General features: G+C 41.2%; 1 protein-coding gene across 1 annotated transcript; it reads left to right on the top strand.

Annotated features, from left to right (window-relative positions):
* Positions 1-11,283: 11,283 nt before the first annotated feature.
* Positions 11,284-26,812, top strand: LOC121879579 (galactose-specific cell agglutination protein gsf2-like). The gene is made up of 4 exons (XM_042386252.1): positions 11,284-11,325; positions 21,156-21,276; positions 24,281-24,810; positions 26,642-26,812. The coding sequence occupies exons 1-4, from the start codon at positions 11,284-11,286 to the stop codon at positions 26,810-26,812; spliced, it is 864 nt and encodes a 287-aa protein (XP_042242186.1).
* Positions 26,813-27,119: the final 307 nt, after the last annotated feature.

Below are 27,119 nucleotides of genomic sequence, written 5' to 3' on the forward strand. Positions count from 1 at the left end.
CCACCACTGTACAGAAATACCCGTATCTCACCGTGTGCACATACCAAAATTACGCTTACAAAGAGCTCGAGAATTGGGATCTTTAATCTCGTCTACATTCTTAAGAGGAGCAGGAAGACAAATCCCCTTACCAAGGCCCCATAGGCCCTCACCATGAATATTACATGAGGCCACGACTAGGGGGGCGGCCTAACACGTACATGAGCCTAAACGACCGACTGGGCTCTCCAAGTTTTACTCATTCACTAATATTGTACCTTTATTTATCACCAACGACTATTAATGATGCGATTTCAAAATATTCGGTTATTCTGAATGATATGTGGTTTTTTATTGACGCTTGAAGAGTTGGTCTAGAAATGGATAATAACATCTCGAGAGGCAGGAAGTGACGTGTGTGGTCCTGCTGGTCCGAGCGGAAATAGTCCCAGGAGTCTGTAGGGGTGAGGGAGCTTGGGGGTTCCGGGTCCTGTCTTCCCTAACTATGGGGACGGCGTGGCGGGAAACACAGCAGCTGTCTCCTTCTCAACAACAACAATATCTCAGCGCATGTGCAAGGAGGGAAATATGTGCCCACGATGTGTGAGTCGAATATTCAATTTTGGTGTAACGCTTCAGTAAAAAAAGAAGAAAAACATAACTTTCTTTTACTTGTTATCATCTCCAATAATTTTTATGATAATTAAATTCATCCAAAATTTAGAAAGGACATTAATTCGCATGTTAAAGATTGTTTCACTGGTCACAACTGACTGTTTTGATTTGTTTACACAATATAATTAATAGCTGTCGGGATTCAGTGCCTGAGGCGGAGCTTGGCGGCCCATCTTGTTGGCAACAGAGCGCGGCCATGACTAACCAATTAGCAAGAACAGGAAAGTTTGCCACCTAAGTTTGATTACAGAATAATTTGGATTGCCAGTTTACGGCAGTTGAGTAAATGTAGCAGAGGGTTTGTGGGGAATCCAGCGAGACAAACTCACCCTTCAATTTGTCTAGGAAATAAAGATATATGAATTTTTGGATGTTTGTGAGAGACTCAGTGTTCCCGGACACGGTTATTGTCCCGCCTAAGTTAAGGTGTTGCACTGTCGGAAAGTCAACACCAACTGCTAATTGTCTTATAATGGTGCAGAGTTGTAGACCATTATTCCTCAGAGAGTTTAACTTAGTCTTCCTTTTTTTATGAACAAACTTAGCTCAATTTGGGAACTGAAATGTCTCGCATTAGTGTCGTATTTACTTTTTATAAACCGCCTCAGTTTCCTTTAGAAAAAAAAATGTTAAGTAGTGGAGCCTGGGATCACATTACTCCCGTGGCGGCGGCTGAGTGGTGAAGATGTGATGGGCTGGAACACACGCCGTCTGAGCTATAGAGATGAATGGTCACTCCTACCAGGAACATCTTTGACGCTAATGTATAAAAAGGAATTCCTGGTCTCGAGAGGCACCGTTTATCAGACGAGATATTCTATAAAAGAAGGAATTGGAGTTTATAGATGTAGAAAGGTGTGAAGGAATAGTAGCCTTGCAGAGTGTGAGTACTAACCTAACCTAACCTAACCTAACCTGGTCTTGTTACACTCTTATAGACCTTTATATAACATTTGGAATTCGTGCTGTAATTAAGTATCCTGAAACAAACACTATATTTTAAGTTATTTACACGTCACTGCCTTCAGATAACAATTAGTAGTCATGATTTAAGTAAGTATCTAACAAACTAAACTAACTAAACTAACTAACTAACTAACTAACTAACTAACTAACTAACTAACTAACTAACTAACTAACTAACTAACTAACTAACTAACTAACTAACTAACTAACTAAACTAACTAACTAACTAACTAACTAACTAACACCATATTTGAACTGTTGCCTTATAGAAATCATTGATACAGTATATTGACTCATTATTACCGGGCAATATCCACACCCCCCTACACGGCTCAATATCATAGAGGTAATACAGCGGACACAGATATGGCATGTATAGCCGTTGCGTTAGGTTATTGTGTTCAGAAAGTTTGTTAAAGGATATAAGTCAGTGAACCACATGATATAAACAAAATTATGCTCCTGGATGATACAGCATTTGGGCATTGTTCTTCTTTTGTCTGTCGGTGTATTCATCCGATATCACATTCCACAGTGAGCAGGTAAATCCTCATATAATGTAATGCTAGGAATCTCCGTTCATCGTCCTTAATGTTGACGGGAGTACACGTTGCTGCGGCGAAGGTAGCAGACATACTGATGCAATAAAACACTCACTATGATGCAATTTTGATTCCTTCAATATAATGTGTTTTTCTTCAATATTGATCGTGTAGGGCCGCTTTACCTCCGTCAACATAGAGTCAGCGTGTTGGACTTCAAAGGTATATACAGTAAGAGAGGGCCGCCGCCTCCTCGTAATAGAGTTAGAGCGACCTTTTCCTTGGCTGTCTTTTCAAGGGTTCTGGATTAGGGGAGGAATGAGATTACTTAAGGTTGATGGCGGTTGGTTCTTGGGGTGATTCTTTGTGGTCCTACTGGTGACTCTTGTGTTGCTAATGATGACTCTTCTGTTGCTAATGGTGACAGTTGTGTTGCTATTGGTGCCTCTTGTGTTGCTAATGATGACTCTTCTGTTGCTAATGATGAATCTTGTGTTGCTAATGGTGACAGTTGTGTTGCTATTGGTGCCTCTTGTGTTGCTAATGATGACTCTTGTGTTGCTATTGATGACTTTTGTGTTATCATTGGTGTTTTAACAGTCGTGGGGAAATTGTACTGTACGTATATATGTGTGTGAAGGTATAGACGTGTTCACTGAAAAACGAGCGTGCACACAAGTATACAACCAAGCACACACGTAAACACAAACAAACACACACGAAACAAAAAACAATCACAATAAAAACAAGCACACCTAAACAAAGCCAATATGACAGACAGGGTTACAAAGGTCTCGTAATGTACTGAATGTAATGTATTCTGAGTGTAGAGGTCGGAGTGGTTGGTGGTGTGGGGGTGGAGGGGTGAGGAGGGGGTAGATTGGTGGTTGGGGGAGGAAGGTGAGGGTGGGGGGGGTGATGGTGAGAGGTGAGGAGACAGTGGTGGTTGTGGGAGGAAAATGAAAGGTGGAGAGAGAGGAGAGGGGAGAAAGGGAAGAAAGAAGAAAAATGAAGAATGGGAGTGATGAGTGTGAGGAGAGGGAGAGAAAGATTAGAGAGAGGGAGAGACAAGAGAGAAAGAAAGAAAGGATTGGTGTGTGAATGACAGATGAGAGAAGGAGGAAAAGGAATTGAAATGTGAAGGAGAGGATAAAGGAAGGAGAGACGAGGGGAGGAGGAAGGAGTAAAGAAAGGACAGAGAAAGAGGGGAAATTGAAAGAGAGATAAAAAAAAGAAAGAGAGGGAAAGGAAAATCAAAGAGAAAGAAGGGAAACAGGGGAGGGAAGAATCACGATACCAAAACTATATATATCTCACAAATATTTTTCCCCCCAAAACTTAAGTAAAAATCCATGAAAATATTATCCATCTCCCAACAAATTTTTAAGTGTTGAGATAAATGGGGGAAAAATTGACCACCTCCCCCCTCCCCTTCCCTACCTCTCCCCCTTCCCTTCCTCTCCCCCCTCCCCTTCCCCTTCCTCTCCCCCCTCCCCTTCCCTCCCTCTCCCCCCTCCCAAGTACCAGCTGACTGAACACCGCTGTTGGTAGTCGCGAACACGTCTTCAATCTACCGTCCGCCCTTTTAAGCCGTTGAGTGTATTATCGGTTCCTGGTGGAGGAGGAGTGTAGTGAGGGTGGAGGGGCTCTTCAGTACTGTACTCCTGGTGGTTGGTAATTGTTGTAGTCTCGTTCTGAGGTTAGGTTAGGTTTTGTGGCAAGGCTAAGTTGGGTTTTGGGGTTAGGTTAGGTTTGGTTAGGTAATCAGGTGAATTAAGCTAGGGTGCTAATCCTCATGTGATCTGACGAAATAGTTGTAGATTTGTTTAGTCTGCCAGATAATGTGATGGTAACTCGTACGTGTGTTTGGTTACTAGTTACTATTACACACCACCGCCCTCCCCCCCTCTCCTCTTCTGTTCCATGCTTAGTTGCTGAAAGAGGCACACACACACACACACACACGGCCTTGGTAAGTGCTGTACAGTTTCGCTTTGCCTGGTTCGCTCGACAGTTTATTACTGGAGGCAGACATTCAGGCGCCACAAGGCTTTGTTACAACACGCGGGAAACATCTACCAACCTCTGATGGACTTGCTCAGTTGTCGGGCCTCAGGGGTAATAATAATTATACTAGGTTACATTTTTATCTTTTAGAATAACTAGTGTGGAATATAGTGTTTATTAATTATTAGAGTCCATATAGGAATAATAATCAACGGTTATTTGATTTCGTGGACAGTTCTTGTTAGACTGTCGGTGATGTTCAATACCCGTTTTCTTTGTTGGTTTACAGGGTAGACTGTTCGATTTTTACTCACCTATCACGTCCGGACAGGCGTGAAGGATAGAGAATAAAAGAAGACTAATGACAGCAGGCTATAAAGGGTAGTACATGTCATCCGCAATAGATAAATGGTAACCTTGTGATAAAGTGTGAATAATATAGCCAGAAGATGAAGGTACCGTTCAGTATATTATTGAGCGTAACTAAAATATTTGCTTAGTAACACCACAAAAAATATCCAAACTTTAAACCACTCCATTTTTTATATCTATTTTGTTTGTTTGTTTAAGAATAATATATCAGAATTAGTATATAAGATAACGAAATATTTATGCTATATCTGAGATCTTGATTAAATTTTATGGTTATTTAAATCTTCAACAATATTCAAGAGTTTTTATTTAGAGAGGGGATCACCTGAAGATTAGTCTCCCTACAGCTTTTTTTTAATTAATGATTAGCGTGAGATAGGTTAGGTTAGGTCTGGTCCAGTTAGGTTAGATCCAGTTAGGTTTGGTTAGGTTAGGTTATGCTAGGTTTGGTTAGGTTAGGTTATGTATGGGTAGGTTAGCATTTGGGTGTTTCATTTTCAGGTGGCGGGAGGTAATCTTCAGGTGATCGGGATTAATGGTTGACTATTATCATAAATGGGTGTATATTAGTCTGTCTCTGAGCTGTTCAATATTCATGAGGATTAACGTTACTAATTACCTGGAGCTTGACGGCCAAGTGGTGGCTATTAATTATCTCTGTGTTTTACTTTATTAACGTCGCAGCCACTAACCTAACCTAACCTAACCATAGATAGTTGTTGTTTAAATAGCTGTGTTGTTATTTACATACCTATTATTGTTTATGAATTATTAGTAACATATGATACAGTGAACCACAGCTGGAGTAACGGACAGACATGTAATGGCCAAGTTTTTCTGTCAACGATCATATTATAATTATCTCTATATATTTTTACGGGAGTTTTATTTTCATTGTTGTGATAAATCGCTTCAATATATTTTTTCAGTTCATTTGGTCGATGGAATTAAAGTTACAGTCATAAGTCAGAGTGAGAGGAGGGGTGAGGGGAGTGAGAGGGGGTGATGGAGAGTGAGGGGAGTGAGAGGGGTGAGGGGGGTGAGTGGGAGGGGTGAGGGAGTAGTTAGGGGGACTGGGAGGGTGAGGAGAGTGGGAGGGATGATGGAGTAGTGAGGGGGGTGGAGGGGATGATGGACTAGTGACGGGGGGTGGGAGGGGTGATGGAGTAGTGAGAGGGACTGGGGGAAATGGCCGAGGAGTGAGTGGGAAAGGGGAAATGGTTGAATCGAGTGGGCAGGGAGCTCAAATAACCACAAGATGGGAGAGGCTAGAAGGATAAAAGAGAGGGACTGGAGTGAGAGGGAATGGGAGAGGGGGACGAGGAGTGGGAGAGGTGAGAGTCATGGGTTAAAGTAGGAGAGGAGGTAGAGGAGGGAGGGAGGGAGGGAGGGTGATCCAGTGACGTCATAATGGTTGGGAGGGAAGGGGAGGGAACGCATCTGACGTCACCACAAGAGATGATCAACAACACCTTTACCTCCAGTAATTTTTCCACACCATAACGAGATCACTACACGATGTCCTAAGCCTGTGTGAGTGTGTGTGTGAGTGTGTGTGTGTGTGTGTGTGTGTGCGTGTGTGTGTGTGTGAGTGTAAAGAAGATGTATAAAGTTGGACAAAATTCAACCAGCTCTTAAATTTCTTCTTTCAGCTCGTTTTTCTTTCTTTCTTGAGGTTAGAAGTTAGTTTGGATGAGGTTAAGTTCTGTAAGCTTAAGTTTAGTAAGATCAGCTTAGGTTGGTAAGATGAAGCTTGGTTGGTGAGATTAGGGTGAGTTCAGTAATATATACGAGAGTTACTTAACGCGGCTCCCTCCTTGGTGCAGTCAGTAGCCCGAGGCAAGACTCACTGGTCGCTAAACACTGCTGGATTATCAAGTACAAAACCCGCGGCGGTACTTACATAAATCATACGCTGTTGAGTTACGACAATTTCTATATGGTGAACCTTTTTTTCCTCACATTTTCCTGCCACTGTTTGTCTTTTGGGAGTTGTTGTGTTTTGTTATGTGGTGATGCGCACTAACTGGACGTCAGTATCTTTTTTATGTACTGATGAAGGTTTGTTTAGGTTGATCACGATAATAAGTCCATAACGATATCTTTTCTAAACGACACTGGAAGATAAAATACATAACTACTTTCTTACACATGATAGTTATGAGTAGGAAGACTTAGTGGAAGTAGTCAGTAGAAATCCCGTGGAGTTTACAGTTCATCCCCCCAGGGCGTCTTCACCCTCACGAGATATGGTGATTTGTGCCTCTGGTGATGTTGTTCCCGTCTTGTTCCCCCCAGAGGCCCGAGGCATCTCTCCCCTGCAGTCTCCACCTTCACCACCCGGGCTTCCCTTCTGCTCACTACACCCCCGCACGCCCCCCAGCTTCGTCCCCGATAGGAGCTGGGGTTTCCCTCCTCCGCCATGGTGAGTCATCGGTAAGGCCGCCAGCCAGACGCGTGGGGCACTGATGCTGTCTTAAGGACGGCCAAGTGGTGGAGGCTGGCCAGGAGTGGGCGTGTCTGGTGGGTGAAGTGTGGGCGTGTCTGGTGGGTGAAGTGTGGGCGTGTCTGGTGGGTGAAGTGTGGGCGTGTCTAGTGGGTGAAGTGTGGGCGTGTCTGGTGGGTGAGGTGTGGGCGTGACTCGTAGATAAGGTGTGGTTCCATTTTAACCTCATCCCCCACACTTACATCATCATTCTCCAGGGGCTAAAAACAATGACCATGACAGCTTAAGTCTCTCAGTAGTCTCAGTAAACTCTCAGTAGTCTCAGTAGCCTCTCAGTAGTCTCAGTAGCCTCTCAGTAGTCTAAGTAGCCTCTCAGTAGTCTCAGTAGTCTCAGTAGCCTCTCGGTAGTCTCAGTAATCTCTCAGTAGTCTCAGTAGCCTCTCAGTAACCTCTCAGTAGTCTCAGTAGTCTCAGTAGCCTCTCGGTAGTCTCAGTAGCCTCTCAGTAGTCTAAGTAGCCTCTCAGTAGTCTCAGTAGTCTCAGTAGCCTCTCAGTAACCTCTCAGTAGTCTCAGTAGCCTCTCAGTAGTCTCAGTAACCTCTCAGTAGTCTCAGTAGCGATATAACGGGCTTGCATCTCTATCGTTCGTTATATGGAGTTTTCACATCTAACAGACCCTCGATATAACGAATTTTCCTCTCCATACAGTTCGTTAACTAGAGGTTTTACTATATTTTATGTCCGTGTCTTATAATATTACGTACCATTAAGATTCTATATACCACAAGCCAATGGACACCACAGCACTGCGCCATTATTGTACAAATATTTTATTACTTTTATTTTCCGCGTTATACTTGTTTTGTTTTTTTATTATTAACGCCTTTACGACTTATGCCGCAGTCTATAATTTATAATTCCTATATACTTCGAGTTACTTAAAGTATAGGAGTTACGAGGATCAAATAACTTGGAGATGTAACTTTGAGAATTTTATATAGTTTAACCCCTAAGATGATGGACGATGGCTTATACACTTTCAGAGGTCAAGAGACATTTAATAACCGTACAGGATCTTGAAGTATGAGTTTGTTACCCTGAACCTAAGAGTCCCAACCCCTCTTAAACGATCCCTGGATATAATGGACATCGTTAACTGGGATGGGTCTAATACAGGTGTGTGTGTGTGTGTGTGTGTGTGTGTGTGTGTGTGTGTGTGTGTGTGTGAATGACAGAAAAGGAAGATGAGATGAATTGGAAGGAGGTGGAGGAAAGAGGAAGAGGAGGAGGAAGAGGGGGGGCAGGGAGGAAAAAGTAGAAGAAAAGGGAAGAGCCGGATACGAAGGAAGAGGAGGATGACAATGAATGGAAGGAAGGAAAGAAGGAAAGGGGAATAGAGAAGAAGATGATGAAAGGTGAACTATATCTGGGCGGAGTCAGCCGAGCAAGAAAGTTTAATTAGGCAACGAAGCTAATCCAGAGAGGTAGAGGGGAGGGAGGTTATAGGGGGGGGGGCGTTATCGGGTAAGAGGGATGAGAAGAGGACTTAAGGGCTAAGGGAGAGGGATATAAGGGGGGATTAAGGGGATGGAAAGGGTTGGGTCTTGATGAATTTCCAGAACTGCAATAATGATTGACACTATTCATATCAAAACACTATTATACATACATACATACATACATACATACATACATACATACATACATACATACATACATACATGCATACATACATACATACATACATACATACATACATACATACATACATACATGCATACATATATACATACATACATGCATACATATATACATACATACAGACAGACAGACAAAGTTACTCAAAGATAACTGTGTTGATTTATATTTTGCAGAGTAAGTGAGAATCAAGAGGCCGGCAGACGACGATACATTAATTAAGAGCAAGTGTGGTGGTGTTGGCTGTCACACTTATCGCCAACCTAAGGATATTTTCAGACCTACTCTCGTAATTTTATTGTAAGTATATAATAGTCATTAAATAGACTATATATATATATATATATATATATATATATATATATATATATATATATATATATATATATATATATATATATATATATATATATATATATATATTTTTTTTTTTTTTTTTTTTTTATAATCTGTTTTGAAAGTATCGGTATTTATTTTTAATTTACTGTATGTAATTGATGTATAAAAACAGTCTTCGTGGAGGGTGGGCTAAGATTTGCGTAGACCAGAATGTCGAGCGGCTTTACCCTAGCCTGGGGCAACTATATACTGTTAAAGATAATTTTCCAACGTGTAAATGAGCTGCTTTGGCACACAACAGCATTTTAGAAACTTCACTCCGACGCCGCTTGAGCCTGTGTCCAGTGTACCGTCACATAGTTAAGGTCAGGCATATACTTTTTACGGGAGCTTCTATTTTTCAATCGGTTTTAAAAAGTTGTTTTGTGAGAAAGTATAATTGGGTAATAGCCAATAGGCGTGAAACCTGTTTTATCAATTAGAAATTTTTTTATTTTTTACCTCTTGAGTGACCAAGCTGTAATACGATATATTATTATGAAAACAGCTCTTAAATCGGTTATATTACTGAACACACTAGTTTATTCCGGTTAAAAAATTAATTTACTCAGAAACATCAGAGCAAGTATACATGTTTAGGCGTAACAGTGTTTTAATTAAATGGTGTAAGGTGCGAGACGAACACACTTTCCTCTTTTGGCAAGTTGATATTCCTGCATCACTCGGCTGATCGTGAAAAATTAAACAAACACTTACTGGTCTCCCTCCCATCAAGAATCACTCTGGCTCACTATCTAAGAATAATTTTTATTTCCACATGGATATTTAGAAAGAGATGTATGAGTTACTAATACCATAAAATAATCTATGAAAAATAAATGCATCATCTGAAGATAATTATTTGCCCCTCCCAGATTATTTCATTTTAAGATTAACCACCCCAACGTTAATCAAAGACTCTTCAGGTTGGCTACGGGGTGATGGAGCCGGCCTGTGTATCTCTAATAACACTCTAATACATATATGTTTAATAAACAAACAAAGGCGTAATCCCGTATCTCGGGTTGCTTGTGTTATTGTGTCGGTGGAAATGGTTATATTGTCAATGAAATTCGACAATGTAAGACAAAATTTTATAGTAATCTTGTATGGAGTTGATCGTGTTCAGGGATATAAAGAGAGCTTGCCTTCACACGAACTAATGATAAGAATAAAATAGATACTAAATGAACAAATAAAAAAAAAGTTTAGCGAATATTAAAAGTTGAGAGTTACTATAACGTTTTAATATTTCAATATACATAAATTCATTGCATACACACAATTTAATTATTCCAAGTGGGAGGCTTCTAATTTACTCAAACCCATTTGCATATTTACGTTATTTTGGTTTTATTTTATTATTTTATCGTATATATATTGCCCTAAGTGTAAAAAAATGGAATATGACAGAAAAGATAATATAGTGTAGGAGTGAAGGCTGTGTTGCGCTTCAAGCTTGACTGTTTATATCTGCAGCTCGTCACCTCACGTTATCCCTCTTCAGCCATTAAAAAAAACTGACTATTATGACACAAGTTTAAAAAAAATCCTCACTCATAAAAGTAAATAATTTGCTTTGGATATAAATCATTGGCTCCATATTCTGGTTTAATTTTCATTACGAAGACGCCCGTTCTTGCCCAACTTGGAATGCCCAATTCAGTACCGCCATTTTCTGACCGAACACGTGAAGTTTTGCCTCGGCTGAATTTTTTAAACTTATCATCGTGCGTGTGAATTTATTTAGCACGGGTGCGTAAACTAAATTTCTGAACCTGCAATCTAGCGTTTGAGCTAATTTATTGTGTGTGCTTAAATGCCGTAGTTGTTAAATTACAGAAAACTATGTCAACAACATCAACAAGCCGGCAAGAGTACATCGCCAACCGTCTTGCTTCATGATATCAAGAAATTTGCAAGAGACTGTGACATCGTAGACCTGGCTGGGATTCACCTAGACTGAGGTTCAAGTGTATACAGAGTGGAAGAGGATGAGGTGAAGGACGAGGCTGTACCTGACAAGAGAGGTGGATGGTGAGTACTAGTGGTCACCGGGTGTTTTGGCCTTTTGGGTCACCCATCGAACATTTATTTTGAACTTAGATTTTTTATAACTAAAGGTGTTGAAATGTGGCCCACTGGTCTTGAAATTAGATAATCAGGGGTGGAACACGGCGAGCAAAGCGAACCCGCCTCCTCCTGAACCACCTCCACAACATGCCGCAGTCTCATCACGGATATGCAAATGCTTATGAATGTGTAAGTCGAGGGTGGTTAGATTACACTGATACCCGCCGAGATGTCGTCATTCTCAGCCGCCGGTAATCTTGTATTAGACGCAGCAGCTCCTACCATGAATATTCACACCTCGAAACTTTCTCGCTTGTCACCAGGAAGTTTGATTGCAATTATCTAACGGGAGTGCGAGGGAAGAGGGGGGGGTGTCATTTTCAAGGTACTGTAGTGAGAATTGGGGATTGGTTGAGTGTTAAAAGTGAACTGCCTCTGTAGATTCTGGGCCTCCCGTTCAACATATCTTTCAATTTTGTTTTGTTTGATCACCTGAAGATTAGCCACCTCAGCTTATTTTTTACATTGACGACTTTACAGTTGAGGGAGTGAAAGTAGTCGAGTACTGTGCAAAGCCATCCACACAGCCTTTCTATGTAACGAAGGATTAAGTTACTAAGAGTGGACAGTATACCCGCACTGCCACCCCCCCCAACACACGGATCATCAGGCTTATGGCACTCAGTCACCATCATGGTATGAAATTAAGTTTTATGTTGATTTTGTCCTGTTTGTAACTCCTTGCTGTTGACATTTTGAAAACCCAGAATAATGATGAAAATAATAATGATAAAATTACTACTAATAATTAAATAATAATGATAAAATTACTAATAATAATTAAATAATAAAAATACGGTAATAATAATAATAATTGAGCTGTCATAGGTATTTCTTGCAGTTTAATTCAAGTGTTGATGTCTTTTGTCTCTGACTGTCTGTATGTCTGTCTGTCAGCAGTGTGTCAATAGTGTATATAAATAATGTATTATTTAGTGACCACACAAAGTGGACATTTAAAGGGAAAGTATTTTAGTTTCGGAGAGACACTAAGGTCAGAGGTTACTTACAGCCGCACAATGGTTGGTGTTCCCGCTAAGACGATTATGTGTGTGTGTTGTGTTCTGTGTATTGTATGTGTGCTGTGCAGTGTTCATTGTTATGTGTTTTGTGTGTGTGTTGTGTTCTGTGTATTTGTGTGTTGTGTTGTGTTCATTGTTATGTGTTTTGTTGTGTGTGCGTGTTGTATTATGTGCATTTGTGTGTTGTGTAGTGTGTTGACATTGTTGTGTGTGTTGTGTAGTGTTGTGTGTGTGTGTTGTGTAGTGTTATGTAGTGTGTATTGTTTGAGTTGTGCTTAGAGTTTGTGTGTTGTGTTGTGTGTATTGTTGTGTGTTGTGTTGTGCTGTGCTGTGTAGTGTAATGTTCCCAAGGAATATTATAGCACAAGATAGCGGTTGCAATACATAACTAATAACATAACATATCAGAACTCGTGTAACATAGAACCATTGCAACATTGACATAATAACTATTGCAACACAACACTTTAGATATTTAGCATGCGTCTCTCCCTCCGTCTCCACACTCGTTTAGTTTGCATTAACTTTCCACTTAAAGTTTTATCAGTTTTCATTAGTTTTTATTTATTTGTAATTTATATTAACCCACGTAAATGATTTTGATTAATGATAAATAGTAATAAATTTGGATGGTGATATTATTACTTTTATTTTTATTATTACTACTATTATTATTTTTAGTATCATTATTTGTTATTTATACCATCTACTATTGTTATTATCATTAACATTATTGTTAATCCTAGCAGTGTCAAAATTTACCAATACAGTATACTTTATTTACCTATCGGCCACCCACTAGAGGCGGTCATGAGGTAAATTAGGTAGATAAATATAGAAAAAGCTAGGAGTAACATTATTGCTGATGATAACAATAACAGATATAATCCTGTAATAGCGAATGATATTAATAGTAATATTATTAATAACATTCAGGATAAAATATATTGTAGCCTAATTATTCCAAATATGCATATACAAAGTTACAGGAACTGGATATAATGGTAATAATAATTGTGAGGGAATACTGTGTACATTCAGTTTTAATAATGTTAAGTATCCGTTCGCGTGTGTGTTGTCCAGGGCTGTTGTCAACCAGGGCCAAATCCTAAAACGAGATGTAATGGGATAAAACTTGGCGTATAAATTTCCTTTGTGATGTAGATGACACTTTTCAAGAGATCACAGTTGTCAAACATCAAAGGTGGGTGGGGGGAGGAGGGTGTGGTGAGGGAACGTCTTGTATCTGGTCTGTGAATAGCTGAACCCCAATCATTCCCAGCTAACCTGACTTTCCATACCTAAACTGAACATCCTTGCCAAATCTTAGCATTCTTTCATAAGTAATGTTAGTTTAAGTTAAATTTGGTGAAGTTTGGTTTGGTTGGCGGAGTTAGTTTTGTTAACATGTCAGGAGCACCATCCAGCCATATACTAGCTGATGGCCGCTCCCGGTGTGAGGAGGGTTGTTGAGTGTACTTGTGATAGGCTGATCGTGTACTTATACTATGTTTTTTTTGCAGGAAAGTATCAGAGCTGTATATCCACGTATTCATCCACTTCTAGACCATATATGAATTGCAAGGACCAGAGACGCTATAACACACCCAAGACTGTGTAGTTATGAACATGTTGAGCTGCCAAGTGTTTATCCCAGCAGTCTTCCGATGATTACCACGTTTGGAGATGTACCCCGGCTTATCTGCTCAGGTAAGCTGTTCCAAATGTCCACAGTTACTCATTACGAAGTGGTTAGTTATGCCTCCGTTTGTTCTGAACAAACTTCTTGGACAATTTCAAAGAGACCTCTGGTGATGTCGTTGTGTGAATTGAGTCTCGATGTATTCCTTGCATCGTTTTGAACGTCTTGGTCATATTCTCACGTAGTCTGCTGGTAAACTGTTGATGGAATATTCAGCTTCCTCGGGCAGCCTTCATAGCTCAAGTTCCTCAGCCCAGGTTCCAGTTTTGTTGTTTTCCCCTGAAAACTTTCAGTCACGCGGATGCCCTTTCTCTTGTGGAACACCAAATTGCATTTGCATATTGTAAGTGTGGTCCGACCAGGACCTTTTACAACAGTTAGACTTTGTTTCCGTCTGAGTAAGTGAATGATGGCTGCATCACCATCATGTGGTGCCTCTTGTTGACTTTGTTGTTCATATGGTCTAACAACTGTGTGTGTGCTGTCAGCTGTCACACGAAGGTCTTCTTCCCTTTCTCTTATTTTTAGTTTAATTAGTCCTGCCAGTACTCCTCGTCATACACAACATTGGTCTGGATGAAACCCTGCATCTGACCTCACCTGGAGGCTATTGATATCCACGTGAAGGTGGTCAGGGTCTTGCGGTGCCTTCCTCAGAGGCCAGTCATTGATCCTTGGCACAGCATTTTAGTTGTGTTAGTCACCGAATAGCTCGCAAACTGTCCTCAACTTTAGCTAAAGAATACCGCCGGAAGGCAGAACATATACAGTTGCATAATTGGGGAATGGGTCTCTTGATTGACAAATAATATACAAGTAGCGGTGACCTCGTATCTGCATGCGTGAGTAAGCTTCGTCGTGCGTATGTCCGCCTAAGAGTATGTGTCCACGAATTAGTTGGTTTTGTGTGTGTAGATATGTAGTTGTGTATGTCCACATATGTAGTTGGTTGTGTCTGTGTTTGGGTGGTTGGAGCGGGCCGCGTTGCTATGGTGACGCGGCTTTCTCCGTGTCTACCTCACTCCCTCCCTGCCTCCACTGGCCTTCCTGGTGCGTCAGCCTCGCCTGCACCAGGTAGTGTTCCAGGAACAACCTGCATGACCATGGAGTCCATAACATTCTGTGATGGACACACACACCGTTTGCACCTAGTTCTCGGAAATAAATATTATTTATTATTGTTTTCATTATTTTCATATTAGTATTGCTATTGTTCGTAATAGCTTATTTTATTAATTATGTTACCACGGTATTGTTAATAATTACAGTTATTAATACAGTTACCATTGTCATTATTATTAGTCTATTACTGCACATATATTTATTCTGCAGTATTTCTAAGTTATTTATTAATTTTAGATTATTTTAGGAACACACAGAGGAAAAGAGTTCAGAGCAGGACTACTGTTTATCAAAAACGAAAAGTTGGTGTTTGTCTTGAAAAGTTGAGTTGTTCAACTTCTTGGCCTCAGTTCCTCCCGGGGCGAGCCTTTGTTTCTCATAATATAGTACTGTACCAGGACCTATATTGTACTGTATGGCGATCATCCCACTTTGATCTGTACTGGGGTTCTCTGTGACCTCATCCCCCTATGGTTTGTGTTGGTTTTGTTCGGTTAGAGTCAGGTTAGGTTAGCTCAGCTTAGGTTAGATTTGGCGAGATAAAGTTAGGTTAGGGTTATGTTGAGTTAGATGAAGTTAGAATAGGCTAGATAGAGTTAGGTTAGATTAGATTAGATAAGGTTAGGTTAGACAAGATTTGGTTAAGTTTAGTTACCATTTGGGTAGTCAACATTAACGTGTAATAAGGTGGGGGGAGGCTAAACTTACGGTGATCCGAGAAAAGTTGACTTAAAATAGCCATTCCAGTAGTTGTGAAGGGTACAACTCTCTCTCCTTAACTGCCTTCTACCCTGCGACTCTGCCTCACCCTCACCTCACTGTATATCCTCGGTGCGCACATGTCGCTCTCTGGTCAGAACGGAAATTGAAATGTTAATAGGGGCTCACCTGATGATTAGCTCACCCAGTTTATTTCACCTGCTGATTAAACACCCTAAAGCTAATTGGGTGGTTAGGTTAGGTTAATTTTGGGGTAGTTAATCTTTAGGTGAAATAGTGGTTAGTCTTTTAAAGGTATTTAACTCCAGAACTACAGTGTTAACTATCGTACGGATCTCCCCAACCACCCAAAACAAAGTGAACAAAATAAAACATTCAAATCAAATACACCTGACCGGCGGCAGTTCACTATACTGGTGGTGCCGCTGCGTTCGGAACCTAAGCTTCATCTATTGACTTTAAAAACACGTAGCTTTTTTTAGGGGTTAGAATGTTGAATTTATCAGCCACGTGTGAATACTGTAGTTTCTTCCGTACGAGTTATTGTGTGGACATAAGTTTCCGAAAATTACTGTAGATGCAGATGGCACGGACTCTATACTGTAGGCCATTGTCGCGACCCGGTGAGTGTGAGTAAGCAGACAACGTTGAGAACTTCGTACATACTGGCAGTGAACAACAGGAAGGACCACAGTACACAAAGACCCGATGCTACACATATTCAACTCTACTGGAAACCTCAAGAAACTATTAGGAAACATTGTAACTCGGGAATGAAAAACCAGGAGCCTATGTCAGGGACCCTATTCGTATTCATAGAACCCCCGAGAAACCATAGAAATCACCGGAAAACGTAGAAAACTTGACACCTTAGCAATGAATACTAAGAAGGGTCACAGGCCAGCTGGAAATGACACAAGGCACACCGAGGGTCGCCTTTATATAAACACTGTATACAAGGGTCTCAGTACTGTACCCATGCTACCCTTTTGGACAGTTTTTCAAGCTTAGAGAATAATTTGATATGGTGTGCTAAGCTTCTTTTATTATGTGTATACGGTAGCTTTTTTTTATTAGTTGAGTTTTTAGTTTTCTTTACTTGCAAAGATGGCGTTTACATAATAATCACAACTATAGAGGGAAGTACATGGTGGAGACTTAACCGGCGCTCTGTCCCGTGTTAAAGAGGACATAATGGTGACTAGGGTGTTGACTCGTGTGTGGAGGCACAACCAGGATCCAGCGATAGAGAATTCCCCAAGGTTCCCCACACATCAACCCAACTCATCCTCCTGCCGCTCGTCTGACAACCTTTGTGCCGGGATATCATCTCGTAAAATTTTATGAGCTGATTATCAGCAGTTCCATGACTTCCGACAGCCAGTGATCGGTAGTGGAGGTGGCCGTGATGACTGATGGTGTCTGGCACTGAGGAAACTGCTGGCTTGTTACCTGAACCAAGAACTGATGATATATTTTACTTCATATTTATATTCTTATTTATTTATTTTCTTACTTATTTACTTCGATTAAGAACCTGTTTTGGAAATTAGGATTTTAAAAATAAATTTATTATGCAAATATCCCGAGATAGCCCAAGTCCAAAGGAATATAAATGATTCTTATTATAAACTCAGGTTATACGTTTATGGGGAGCTGCCTTATCTTCACTGTTGACAATGGTTAACTTGGAGTATTCAGTCCCCCCCGAGACGTCTTTGATCAGCCTGTCCTGACGGCAGAACTCGCAGAAATGAAATATCAGGAACAATATTGGACAAATATTTGTTCTAACTTCCAACGAAGGAACTTTCCATAGAAGTTTATTAGACAGCTAGTAGCCCGTAAAAAACAGTGTGTGGTTTATTGTTTCTTCTGAGTTGTATAACTGATGGCTACTGCTAGAGATTGACTTTCTCCTGAGAAGTGAGCAGCCACGAGTATTGTGCAGATTTCACTCATGGTCATTTTTTGTAGTTTAAAATAGGAGGTTTTTTCTTCAGTTGTATTTGTTGATTAGTACATTATTTGCCGTAATCTCAAATACTCGCATTAAAGCCTTTGAAGTTGGAGTACAATGGCATTGTTTTGTAGGGGATAAGGGTGCAACTTGGCACAAGCAATTCTACCAAGATGCTACTCATTCTGGTAAAATAGAAAGAGCTAAAGAAAGGTATAGATCACTGACCCATATGAAAGTGTTGACAGAAGTGCACAAAGTATGTTAGAAACCAGAGTACTTTATAAATCACACACACACACAGTACTTTGTCATTGAATCTGTGTGGCTGGAGGATAGTTTAATTTTCTCCATGAATTAAGTTCAGGGTTACATATTCTTTATAATCTTGACAGTTTATTGTGATGCAAAAAAACTCCTATATTTAATTTTCTCCACCAACATGATAGTTGTTTATATTGAGACCAAACATTGAATATTGCATTTGTTTTTATCATCTTGAGATAGTTTTGATTATACACAGTGATTCAGTGTTTCAATTGTACGATTATATTGAAAGTTCTTTATCATTAAACGAAAAAGGTTCGTGGTTTCAGTTCCTTTATCATCTGGACTGCAATTTTCAGATCTTTCAAACTTACGGTACATCACTAACAAGGTCTTTTGGTCTGCTAGTGCATCACCTTTAAGGTGTTTGACTTACAACACGTCGTTATAATGGTCTTTCGCCCTTCCAATGCATCGCTAAAAAGGTCATTTAAACCTCCAATACATCGTTAAAATGGTCTTTCAAACTGCCAGTGCTTCGCTGCTTTGGTGTTGGCGATGTGTCAACAAACAAGCAAGGAAGCAATGTTTGTCAAGTCTACAACACGAATCTTTTAAAATGCGTTCCATCAAAAACCAGACATACGACTCTTGTCTTTACTCAGCCGAAAAACAAGAAGTCATTTGAAGCTCACTCAGTATGTGTGCGTGTGTGTGAGATAATTTTTCGGGTCAGGTGTGTACTTGTACCAGTTTGCTCTCTCCTGTTTACTCGTTAGGTCAAGGTCACGCTGTATCCGTTATCGATAACCCCCACCCTCCCCATGCACTTGTATGTGGGTGGGTGGGTGGGTGAGTGGTTGCGTTTTTGTGTGTGTGTGTTTTGAGTGACTAGAATTTTTATGGTTTTACTGTTTTTGTGTTGGTAGTTGTGTGATATATATAAAATGTAGGTGTGGATATGTAGGAATGTGTGTGGATGTGTGGGAATGTGTGTGGATGTGTGGGAGTGTGTGTGGATGTGTGGGAGTGTGTGGGTGTAACATCGAAGACTTAAAATTTAAGGATTGCGTGGAATGATTTACAAATTAATGTTTATTGTTAATATGTAAGAAAGAAAACCAAGAACCGTGACTTCTTTAGCTGTGTTGAAGAAGAATACAGCTTAATATTCAATCCTCCTAATGAATAAAGGAAAACGGAACACGAGTGCTTAAAAGAAAACGTAACACTAGTGGAGTTGATTCCTACTAGGGGAAACTAGTGTATGTGTTTAAAGTCGTACCAAAGGAGTTCGGGCATCACCTGAGGATTCACTCTATCTCTCTTAGCTTATTCCACCTAAAGATTAACCGCCCTCACACCATTGTTGGGGGGATGATGAGGTTAGGTTAGGTTTGCGTTAGGGTGGTTAATCTTTTAAGTTAAATAAGCTGGGAGGAGGAAAAATCTAGAAAAGGTAATACGATTTATGCCCTTATCTACAGTAGTTCCTACAGTTGCTTTATTAATGTGGTTTATTCGCGAAAGTTAAAAGGTCTTTGTTGCAGGAGGTTTGTTCATTTCTTATAGCTGTTTACTTGATGCTACTTGGTGTTGCAGACAGGTACTTGTTACTGAGGTTGTCTATACTGAGGTTGCCTATGCTGAGGTTGTCTATACTGAGGTTGTCTATACTGAGGTTGCCTATGCTGAGGTTGTCTATACTGAGGTTGTCTAAACTGAGGTTGTCTATGCTGAGGTTGTCTATGCTGAAGTTGTATATATTGAAGTTAGTTTTGCTTAGTGCTCGATGGGTAAGAATGTCGGAGATGTATGATTTAAGAAGTTATGTATAAGAGGAAGTTCCGTAGACGAGAAGTGTGAGGAAGGGAGGAGGTGAATGATGAGGCTGATCCTTAACGTTCTCACACCTCCATTACTTCCATCCTTCTTCTTACGTAGCTACATAATTTTAAAAACAAAATTCCTTAGTGGTAGAAAGTTCTCAGCCTCCATGAAATATTGCCTTTTATCACGGGGTACAATTTATATCAACGTACAATGGTTTTATCAGAGGCAGCGGTGGTGTGGTGGCTGCTGGCAGACTCTTGGTCACCATCACGCTAGTAAATTGTGGTGGTGGAGGAAGTTGATGGCGGGGAGGTGTGGCCGTAGTCCTCCTGACCCGCAGGGGAAAGACTGCAAACAAATTAACCTTCAGGACCAGGTCTGGCTATGACGTCAAACAGTATAATCCGGCCTCGGTGAACCTAACCTGAACTGATCTAAGTAAGTGATGTTGAGTGACTCACATTGTTGGGTTGGCTCTGACTGCAGTGACATGAAGCCAATCTAACTTAAGACGTCTCCTAGTTAATGTCGTCACAACATGATTTGACCTAACTTCATTCACGCTGACGTTAGCTAGATGACTTTGAATCACCTCTGTTAGGTCAGGCAAGTTTGGTTGGATCTCTGAAAAAAAATAATCGCCATCTTTCTCATTCTGAGAAACGTAAAGTTGTATAGATTTACCTTGTCCTTGCGGTTAGTTTGTATTGTATCTACACTACAGGCAGGTTATTATCGTCGTCAGGCAGGTGGTGGTGGCCTGGACCGCTCATCACCAGGATACATGACTTGCCACAGTCCAGCCATTAATTGATGGCCATAATCTATTATTCCTAGGCCATTTACGCAAGACGGATGAGGAAGACGCCCGCCTTTATTAGGGTTCACTGCCTCGAGTTCCCTCCCGCCACCCGTTGCATGTGAGCCAGCTAGTTGCGTGGCGCCTACCATCACATCTCACACGACTTCACCATCAGCCAGCCTTGACCCTGACCTGGCTCTGACTTCCAGGCTGGTCTTCTGGTAAGGGATTATCCGTAAACGAATTACTTGAGCAACCAGCCTGTGATGATGGAGGAGGACTAGGAGTGAAGGTCGTCCTCCACACACACACACACACACACACACACACACACACACACACAAAACCATTATTCCACAAGCCAAAATGAACAACCTCTTTTCGGGTATCTTGTATTATTCTCATTGTTAAAACCCTCCCAAGGCGTTGAAAAACACGCCCGCCCGAAAATCTTTAAAAACATTTCAGCGTTGGGTTTTAAAGCGTTAAGACTCTCATTTGACTAATGGTGTGCACGACTATAAATTCCAGGGGGGTATTCAGCAGCAGCTCTCAAAGTCTCATTCAGCAGAAGCGAGTGAAGGTCCCCGACCACTTGGCTTGTTATATTCGCTCAGCACAAACCCTTACGAAGAGTCAAAAGAAAATTTGTGTATATATATATATATATATATATATATATATATATATATATATATATATATATATATATATATATATATATATATATATATATATATATATATATATATTTTTTTTTTTATATTTATTTTGTATTTTGCCTCGTTTTGTGAGATGTGTGTTTTTTTATTTTTTGGGGGTGGAGACGATGAAAGAGGAAAGTTGGGAGTATTTTTCTTTTTTTATTGACGTTGCTACAAATTTTTTTTTCAAGTTTCGTTGGTAGATTATAATCGTTCGTTTTTTTGTTTTTATTTCCAGACATTTGTAAGGAAAATTCATTTATTTATTTATAATTTTATTCATTTTTTTTGGTGTTTAATTTGTGGGATTTTATTATTACACTTTTTTCTGTGACTTTTTTGTCTACATTTCACCTGAATTTTAGCCTCCTTCCCTGCTTAATACACTTTTAAGATTTACCACTAACCCAACCTAAATGATTTTAACTGTCTAGTGATTTTGTTTTATAGAATACTGTGGTGGTAAGGTTTGATTGTTTCCTTACAGTATGTTGAGTATTGACAGCTGTTCACACAATCTGTACCGGTATGTGTGTATGGCATATGTTTCCCAAGGCGAGTGCCATATGTAGTACCTGGCAGTGTTGTTGGGATGCTACTGCTTGCCCAAACATGCTCTGGGTGATTATAATGGACATTCGCCCCTGGAGGTATAAAATTTTACCAAATGCCACGGAGATGGGAAACAGTTCTGGCCAGATTTTGCAATGCCAATTTCGGCTGACACATGGCCATCTGGTGACCCAGGAGCACTCAGCCAGTATGCGATGGCTGCCTGGTCGCTTTGGCTATTAATCACTTGCTGGTCGAGTACCCTAGTCTGAGGGACCGTACGAGGCGAGATCTCTCCAGGAATCGAGGCTGGGATGGTTACTATCCTTAGTTCTTGGAGCAGGTATCTCGCTTCTGAAGGTGGCGTTGTTAAGTTTATAAGGAAGACTGGCCGCCGAGAGAAAATAAAGGTAATTTTATTATGATTTACTTGCACACAACCTCACACTCACCTACGCCCTCATAGTCACAGCATCTCCCAAACATACCCCACAGAGGTAGGAGGAGGCTGGTGATTACCGAGGAGTATGGGAGGGAGACTAGGGGAAGTGTTCACCCTAGTCAGCGCTCTGCACTTGTTTTACAACCTCCGCTACACCATCTAGCGGTCATCAGCGGAAATTAAAGGTATAAACACATCCAGAATATTAGTTTATTACTACTTTATCCTTCCAACATTACCTATAAACTGGCATAAATGGATTCCATGGGTCGTTACTTAACTTTTAGTGTATCTTTAATTTCGAGGAATGAGATATAGAGAAGTGATACGATTTAGGGGAAATGAGATTACATCAAGAAGTTTAAGTCATTAAGGAGGAGCTGATGCCTGAGGGCGTCGCTGCCTCCGTTTTCTGTTGGAGATCAAGAGAAAGTTTGGGATCATGACTCGTGCCAAATTTCTGGCAGTAATTATTGCTTCATCTGCCTTGAAATTCACGGTGGTAATTTATTAGAGTGTGAAATACGACTTATCATTAGTATGCATGTATCACTGTTACATTAAGTTGATTTTGTTTTGGAGGGAGGGAGGGGGTCCTCGGTAAAAGAATTACATATGGATGTGCAGCCAATATTGAATATATAGACATTATTTTAAGGCAACATCTGGGGTCATGAGGATATAGATCTTACCTTCACACATACCACAGTGGAAAGTGTAGACACGGTTGCATAGGAAGAATACGTTTGGGCACATCCTGTAAACTTGCATGTATGTAAGAATTTTGTAAGTAGTCCAGTGGAAGAAATTCATATAACTGTATTCATTCGGGGTCTCCTCTGGTGGACTGTCATATAAGGAGAATGGGGAGTGAAAGATTAGAAAACTGTAAAATTCAAACGCGTATGGCAGGAAGGAGAGAGAGGAAGACCAAGGAGACAGAAGGATGGGTGGAAGGATCTGCTAGAAGTGAGGGAAGGGGGGGGGGGTGGACAACCAGGAAGCATCAGTGTGTGTGAATGAGTGGCTAGCGTAACGTCAAATGATGTTTTGGGGGACAGGACGCGCTGCTGGTGGGTGATATTGGCTGTGTGCAGCGAGAGATAAGGGACCTTGTTGTGGAAGGGCGGAGTCTTGGCAGATCTATCTGATACAGCACTAAGTATATGACAAAAATGAAGGGAAGTGTGTGTGTGTGTGTGTGCGCGCGCCTCAAGCCATCATGCATTAGGTGGGGAAAAAAAGACACAAAGGAGTAATTTATATCCGGTACATATATTTTCGTCTTTTCGTTACGTATAATGTGCGTCCTTGTTTGTTCATTATTGAGAGAATTCAGTTACTCATTAGTCCTGTGAGTCCGTTGAGGCTTAGCTATAACAAAAACAACCTGAAAAATATATACTCGTAAATCTGGAGGAGACAAGAACAGCCACGAGTATTGGCCAGGAGTGGTGTGGAGTTGTTAAGTGGGATGTGATGAGGCGGGGGAATATTAAAGTTCAATTCCAGTAGAGATCCAGACGCAGCTGCAGATCCTTAACGAGGTTTCTATCCAGGGTCGTCTCGGCCCAACAACCGGGCGCTGGGCAGTCTCTCACCAAATGAGACCATGACTTAATGCTTCCTCCTGCGTTTGTCAGCTCACTGTTTTTGTACAGTAAATGACTTCTGTTCATGATGTGTTTTACAGCTGGCCGTACTTGGGTCAAGTTATTGGGATTACGTGAAGAATAGGCACCCAGCTTATTTCACCTGGTGATTAAACAACCTTAAGGGGGGGGGTTAGGTAAGGTTAGCTTTAGGATCTTTTATCATCAGGTGAAATAAGCTGGGGTGTCTGCTTTTCACGTGAGTCGGTAATTGTTAACACGAGTAAAGTGGTTTCTTGTATCAGACGACAACACATTTTACTAGGAGTTCCTCTTACAGACTCACTAATTGTTGTTTTATTTCAGCTGTTAGAAGTGAAGTCGAGAGTGAGCACCAGTCACAGGTCAGCAGCACCAGTCATACGTCAGCAACACAAGTCACAAGTATCAGTGACAGGTCAGCAGCACAGGTCAGCAGCACCAGTCATACGTCAGCAACACAAGTCACAAGTATCAGTGACAGATCAACAGCAGCACAGGTCAGCAGCACACAGTCACAAGTACAGTCAGCAGCACACAGGCCAGTCATACAAACACAAGTCACAAGTATCAGTGACAGATCAGCAGCACAGGTCAGCAACACCAGTCATACGTCAGCAACACAAGTCACAAGTATCAGTGACAGATCAGCAGCACAGGTCAGCAGCACCAGTCACACGTCAGCAACACAAGTCACAAGTATCAGTGACAGATCAGCAGCACAGGCCAGCAACACCAGTCATACGTCAGCAACACAAGTCACAAGTATCAGTGACAGATCAGCAGCACAGGTCAGCAGCACCAGTCATACATCAGCAACACAAGTCACAAGTATCAGTGACAGGTCAGCAGCACAGGTCAGCAGCACCAGTCATACGTCAGCAACACAAGTCACAAGTATCAGTGACAGGTCAGCAGCACCAGTCATACGTCAGCATCACAAGTATCAGTGACAGGTCAGCAGCACCAGTCAGGCAGTAGTAGTGAAGGTCAGATGGGTGGCGGGGTTAATTAAGTCTTATCAAGTATATGTAAATTCTCTCACTCATTCACGTCGTCAGCAGAACCAATTAAAATTGTTTGCTTGATTACGTCACTATACAGTTCGTTCTCATGGGGTCATTCAAGCAGTCGAGAGATGCCTTTTGCTTGTTGGTTATTTAGTCTAAGGGTCACATGAATCTACACCCCAGCTTATTTCACCTAAAGATTAACCACCCGAAATTTATTTGCGGGGTGGAGGTTAGGATGGCTTAGGTTAGGGCGTTTAATCATCAGGCGAAACAGGCTGGGGTGTCTAATCGCATGCTCCTGTTCCAATAACGTCAGGCAGGACAGTGTCAACTTGTCTCAAATTTAAACCTTCCTCTCCCAGAAATTAGTTGGGTCATGTCAGACACGACCGGGGGCAATTGGTTTCAGTCAGCATCAAGTTTTTTACAGTAAGGAATTACAACGACATGTGTGCAGCATCAAGAAAATTATACCAACCATGTATAGGAAATCTGGTTTGCACATTGAAGTTAGGGATCATCTGAAGATTAGCCTTTCCCCAAAAAATATTTAACCTAATGACTAAACAACCCATCATGATTCTAATCTAACTTAACCTCTCCTTCAGGTGATCCTTAAAATTTTCTTACAGAAGCAGAAAATGTTAGATGTAGAGGCTAAACCCTCTGTGGTGTTTGTGCCTTTACTAGTGTTAAAATCAATAATGAATGGATGGATTACAGAGTGCGTCGGGTAAAAGGTTTTTTGCGTGGTGCATCAGAAAGGAACTAATTGTCGTATTCTGTAAGCTAGTATCCCGTTTTCCTCCAACTACCTCTGTCAACTCCCCCTCCTCTCTACTGATGATGGTGGGTGCTAGAACATCATCTTGTGCCGTGAAGGATTGTCTCCTCCCCTCAGTAGTCCCTCAGGGCCTGTTTCTCACTGCCTCCTGGGGATTCAGATTCGGTAACGACTATCATATGGGCGGGGCGGGGCTGTGTACAAGTCTCGGGTTCACAGCACAACAACAAAGACGAGTGATCCCCGGGGGTGTGGCAGGTCACCCACCCACATGTCGGTGCTCTCAGCTTATAATGACGTAGTTCCGTGTATATTCCCTCCCTCCACCCAGTCTCTCCCCCCCCTCCCCACCAGTCTCCACCCCATCCCCCACCTTCGCCTCACCTCACCTCACCTCCAGGGCACCATCTTCCCCTTGTTCTATTTTAATAATCCAAGAGAATCTGCATCGAACCGAGACAATTTTTTTTAAGTTTTAATTTGCTTCAGGGGGGACCCAGTAGACCCCCTCCAAAAAAAATCAACCTTGCGGAATCTGATTTGCAAGGAAAAAATTAAAATTGCTACTTAATGCTCCACTGGAAATATACGTTTTACTCAATATTTCTAATTTTAAGTTCGTAACCTCCGTGTTTTCTGGGTCGAGGAATCTATTCAGTGTATTCCAGATGCTCTCTGTTCAGGACTTTCACGCCTTTCCTGTCCTATTTAAGGCTCCATGTGTTGTGTTTGATATGCGAGGCTTCATGTGTCGTCTCTGATGTTCGAGGCTTAGGTTAGGTTAGTTTAGGTTGGGCTAGGTTAAGTTAGGGTGATTAACCATAAGGTGAAATAAGCTGGGGTAGGTTGGGGGACTTCTTCACATGATCACCTTTATATTCCCATCTGAAGGTCTCAGGGTCTTCCTCAACTTCATTATCCCTTCCATCTGACATTTTTGGGCCATCTTCTGACATCACTGGTCCATCTTCCACTGGCATCACTGGGCCATCTTCCACTGACATCACTGGGCCATCTTCCACTGACATCACTCGGTTATCTCCCCTGACGGATTCCAGCTGACGAAAAGCATAATTCTGCCATTGTGTTGGATGATACTGTTGTCCCTCGTAAAGCTCAGTGTTATCCTGGTGTTATGGCCGTTGTTTACGTTGACGGGAGTGTATTAAGTGTCGATATAGTGACGTCATACACCGGATACATCTGCCTCATGAATGACTTTCTTGATACATGCTTGCCAACATAACTCCTGACACACGCTTGCCAACACTATTTCGACAGATTCCTACCAACACTACACTCTTGACACACACTTGCCAACAGCCGCACTAACTAATTACGACCCAGACCATTTTTAAGTATTTTTACG

The sequence above is a fragment of the Homarus americanus genome, unplaced genomic scaffold (assembly GCF_018991925.1).
Source record: "Homarus americanus isolate GMGI-L3 unplaced genomic scaffold, GMGI_Hamer_2.0 scaffold9741, whole genome shotgun sequence".
Classification (NCBI taxonomy): domain Eukaryota; kingdom Metazoa; phylum Arthropoda; class Malacostraca; order Decapoda; family Nephropidae; genus Homarus; species Homarus americanus.

Coding starts and splice junctions, on each gene's coding strand:
- LOC121879579 (XM_042386252.1), top strand. CDS start 11,284: ATGCCGCAGTCTCATCACGGATATGCAAATGCTTATGAATGT. Junction 11,326..21,155: donor ATGCAAATGCTTATGAATGT/GTAAGTCGAGGG, acceptor TATAAATTCCAG/GGGGGTATTCAGCAGCAGCT. Junction 21,277..24,280: donor AGAGTCAAAAGAAAATTTGT/GTATATATATAT, acceptor GTTTTATTTCAG/CTGTTAGAAGTGAAGTCGAG.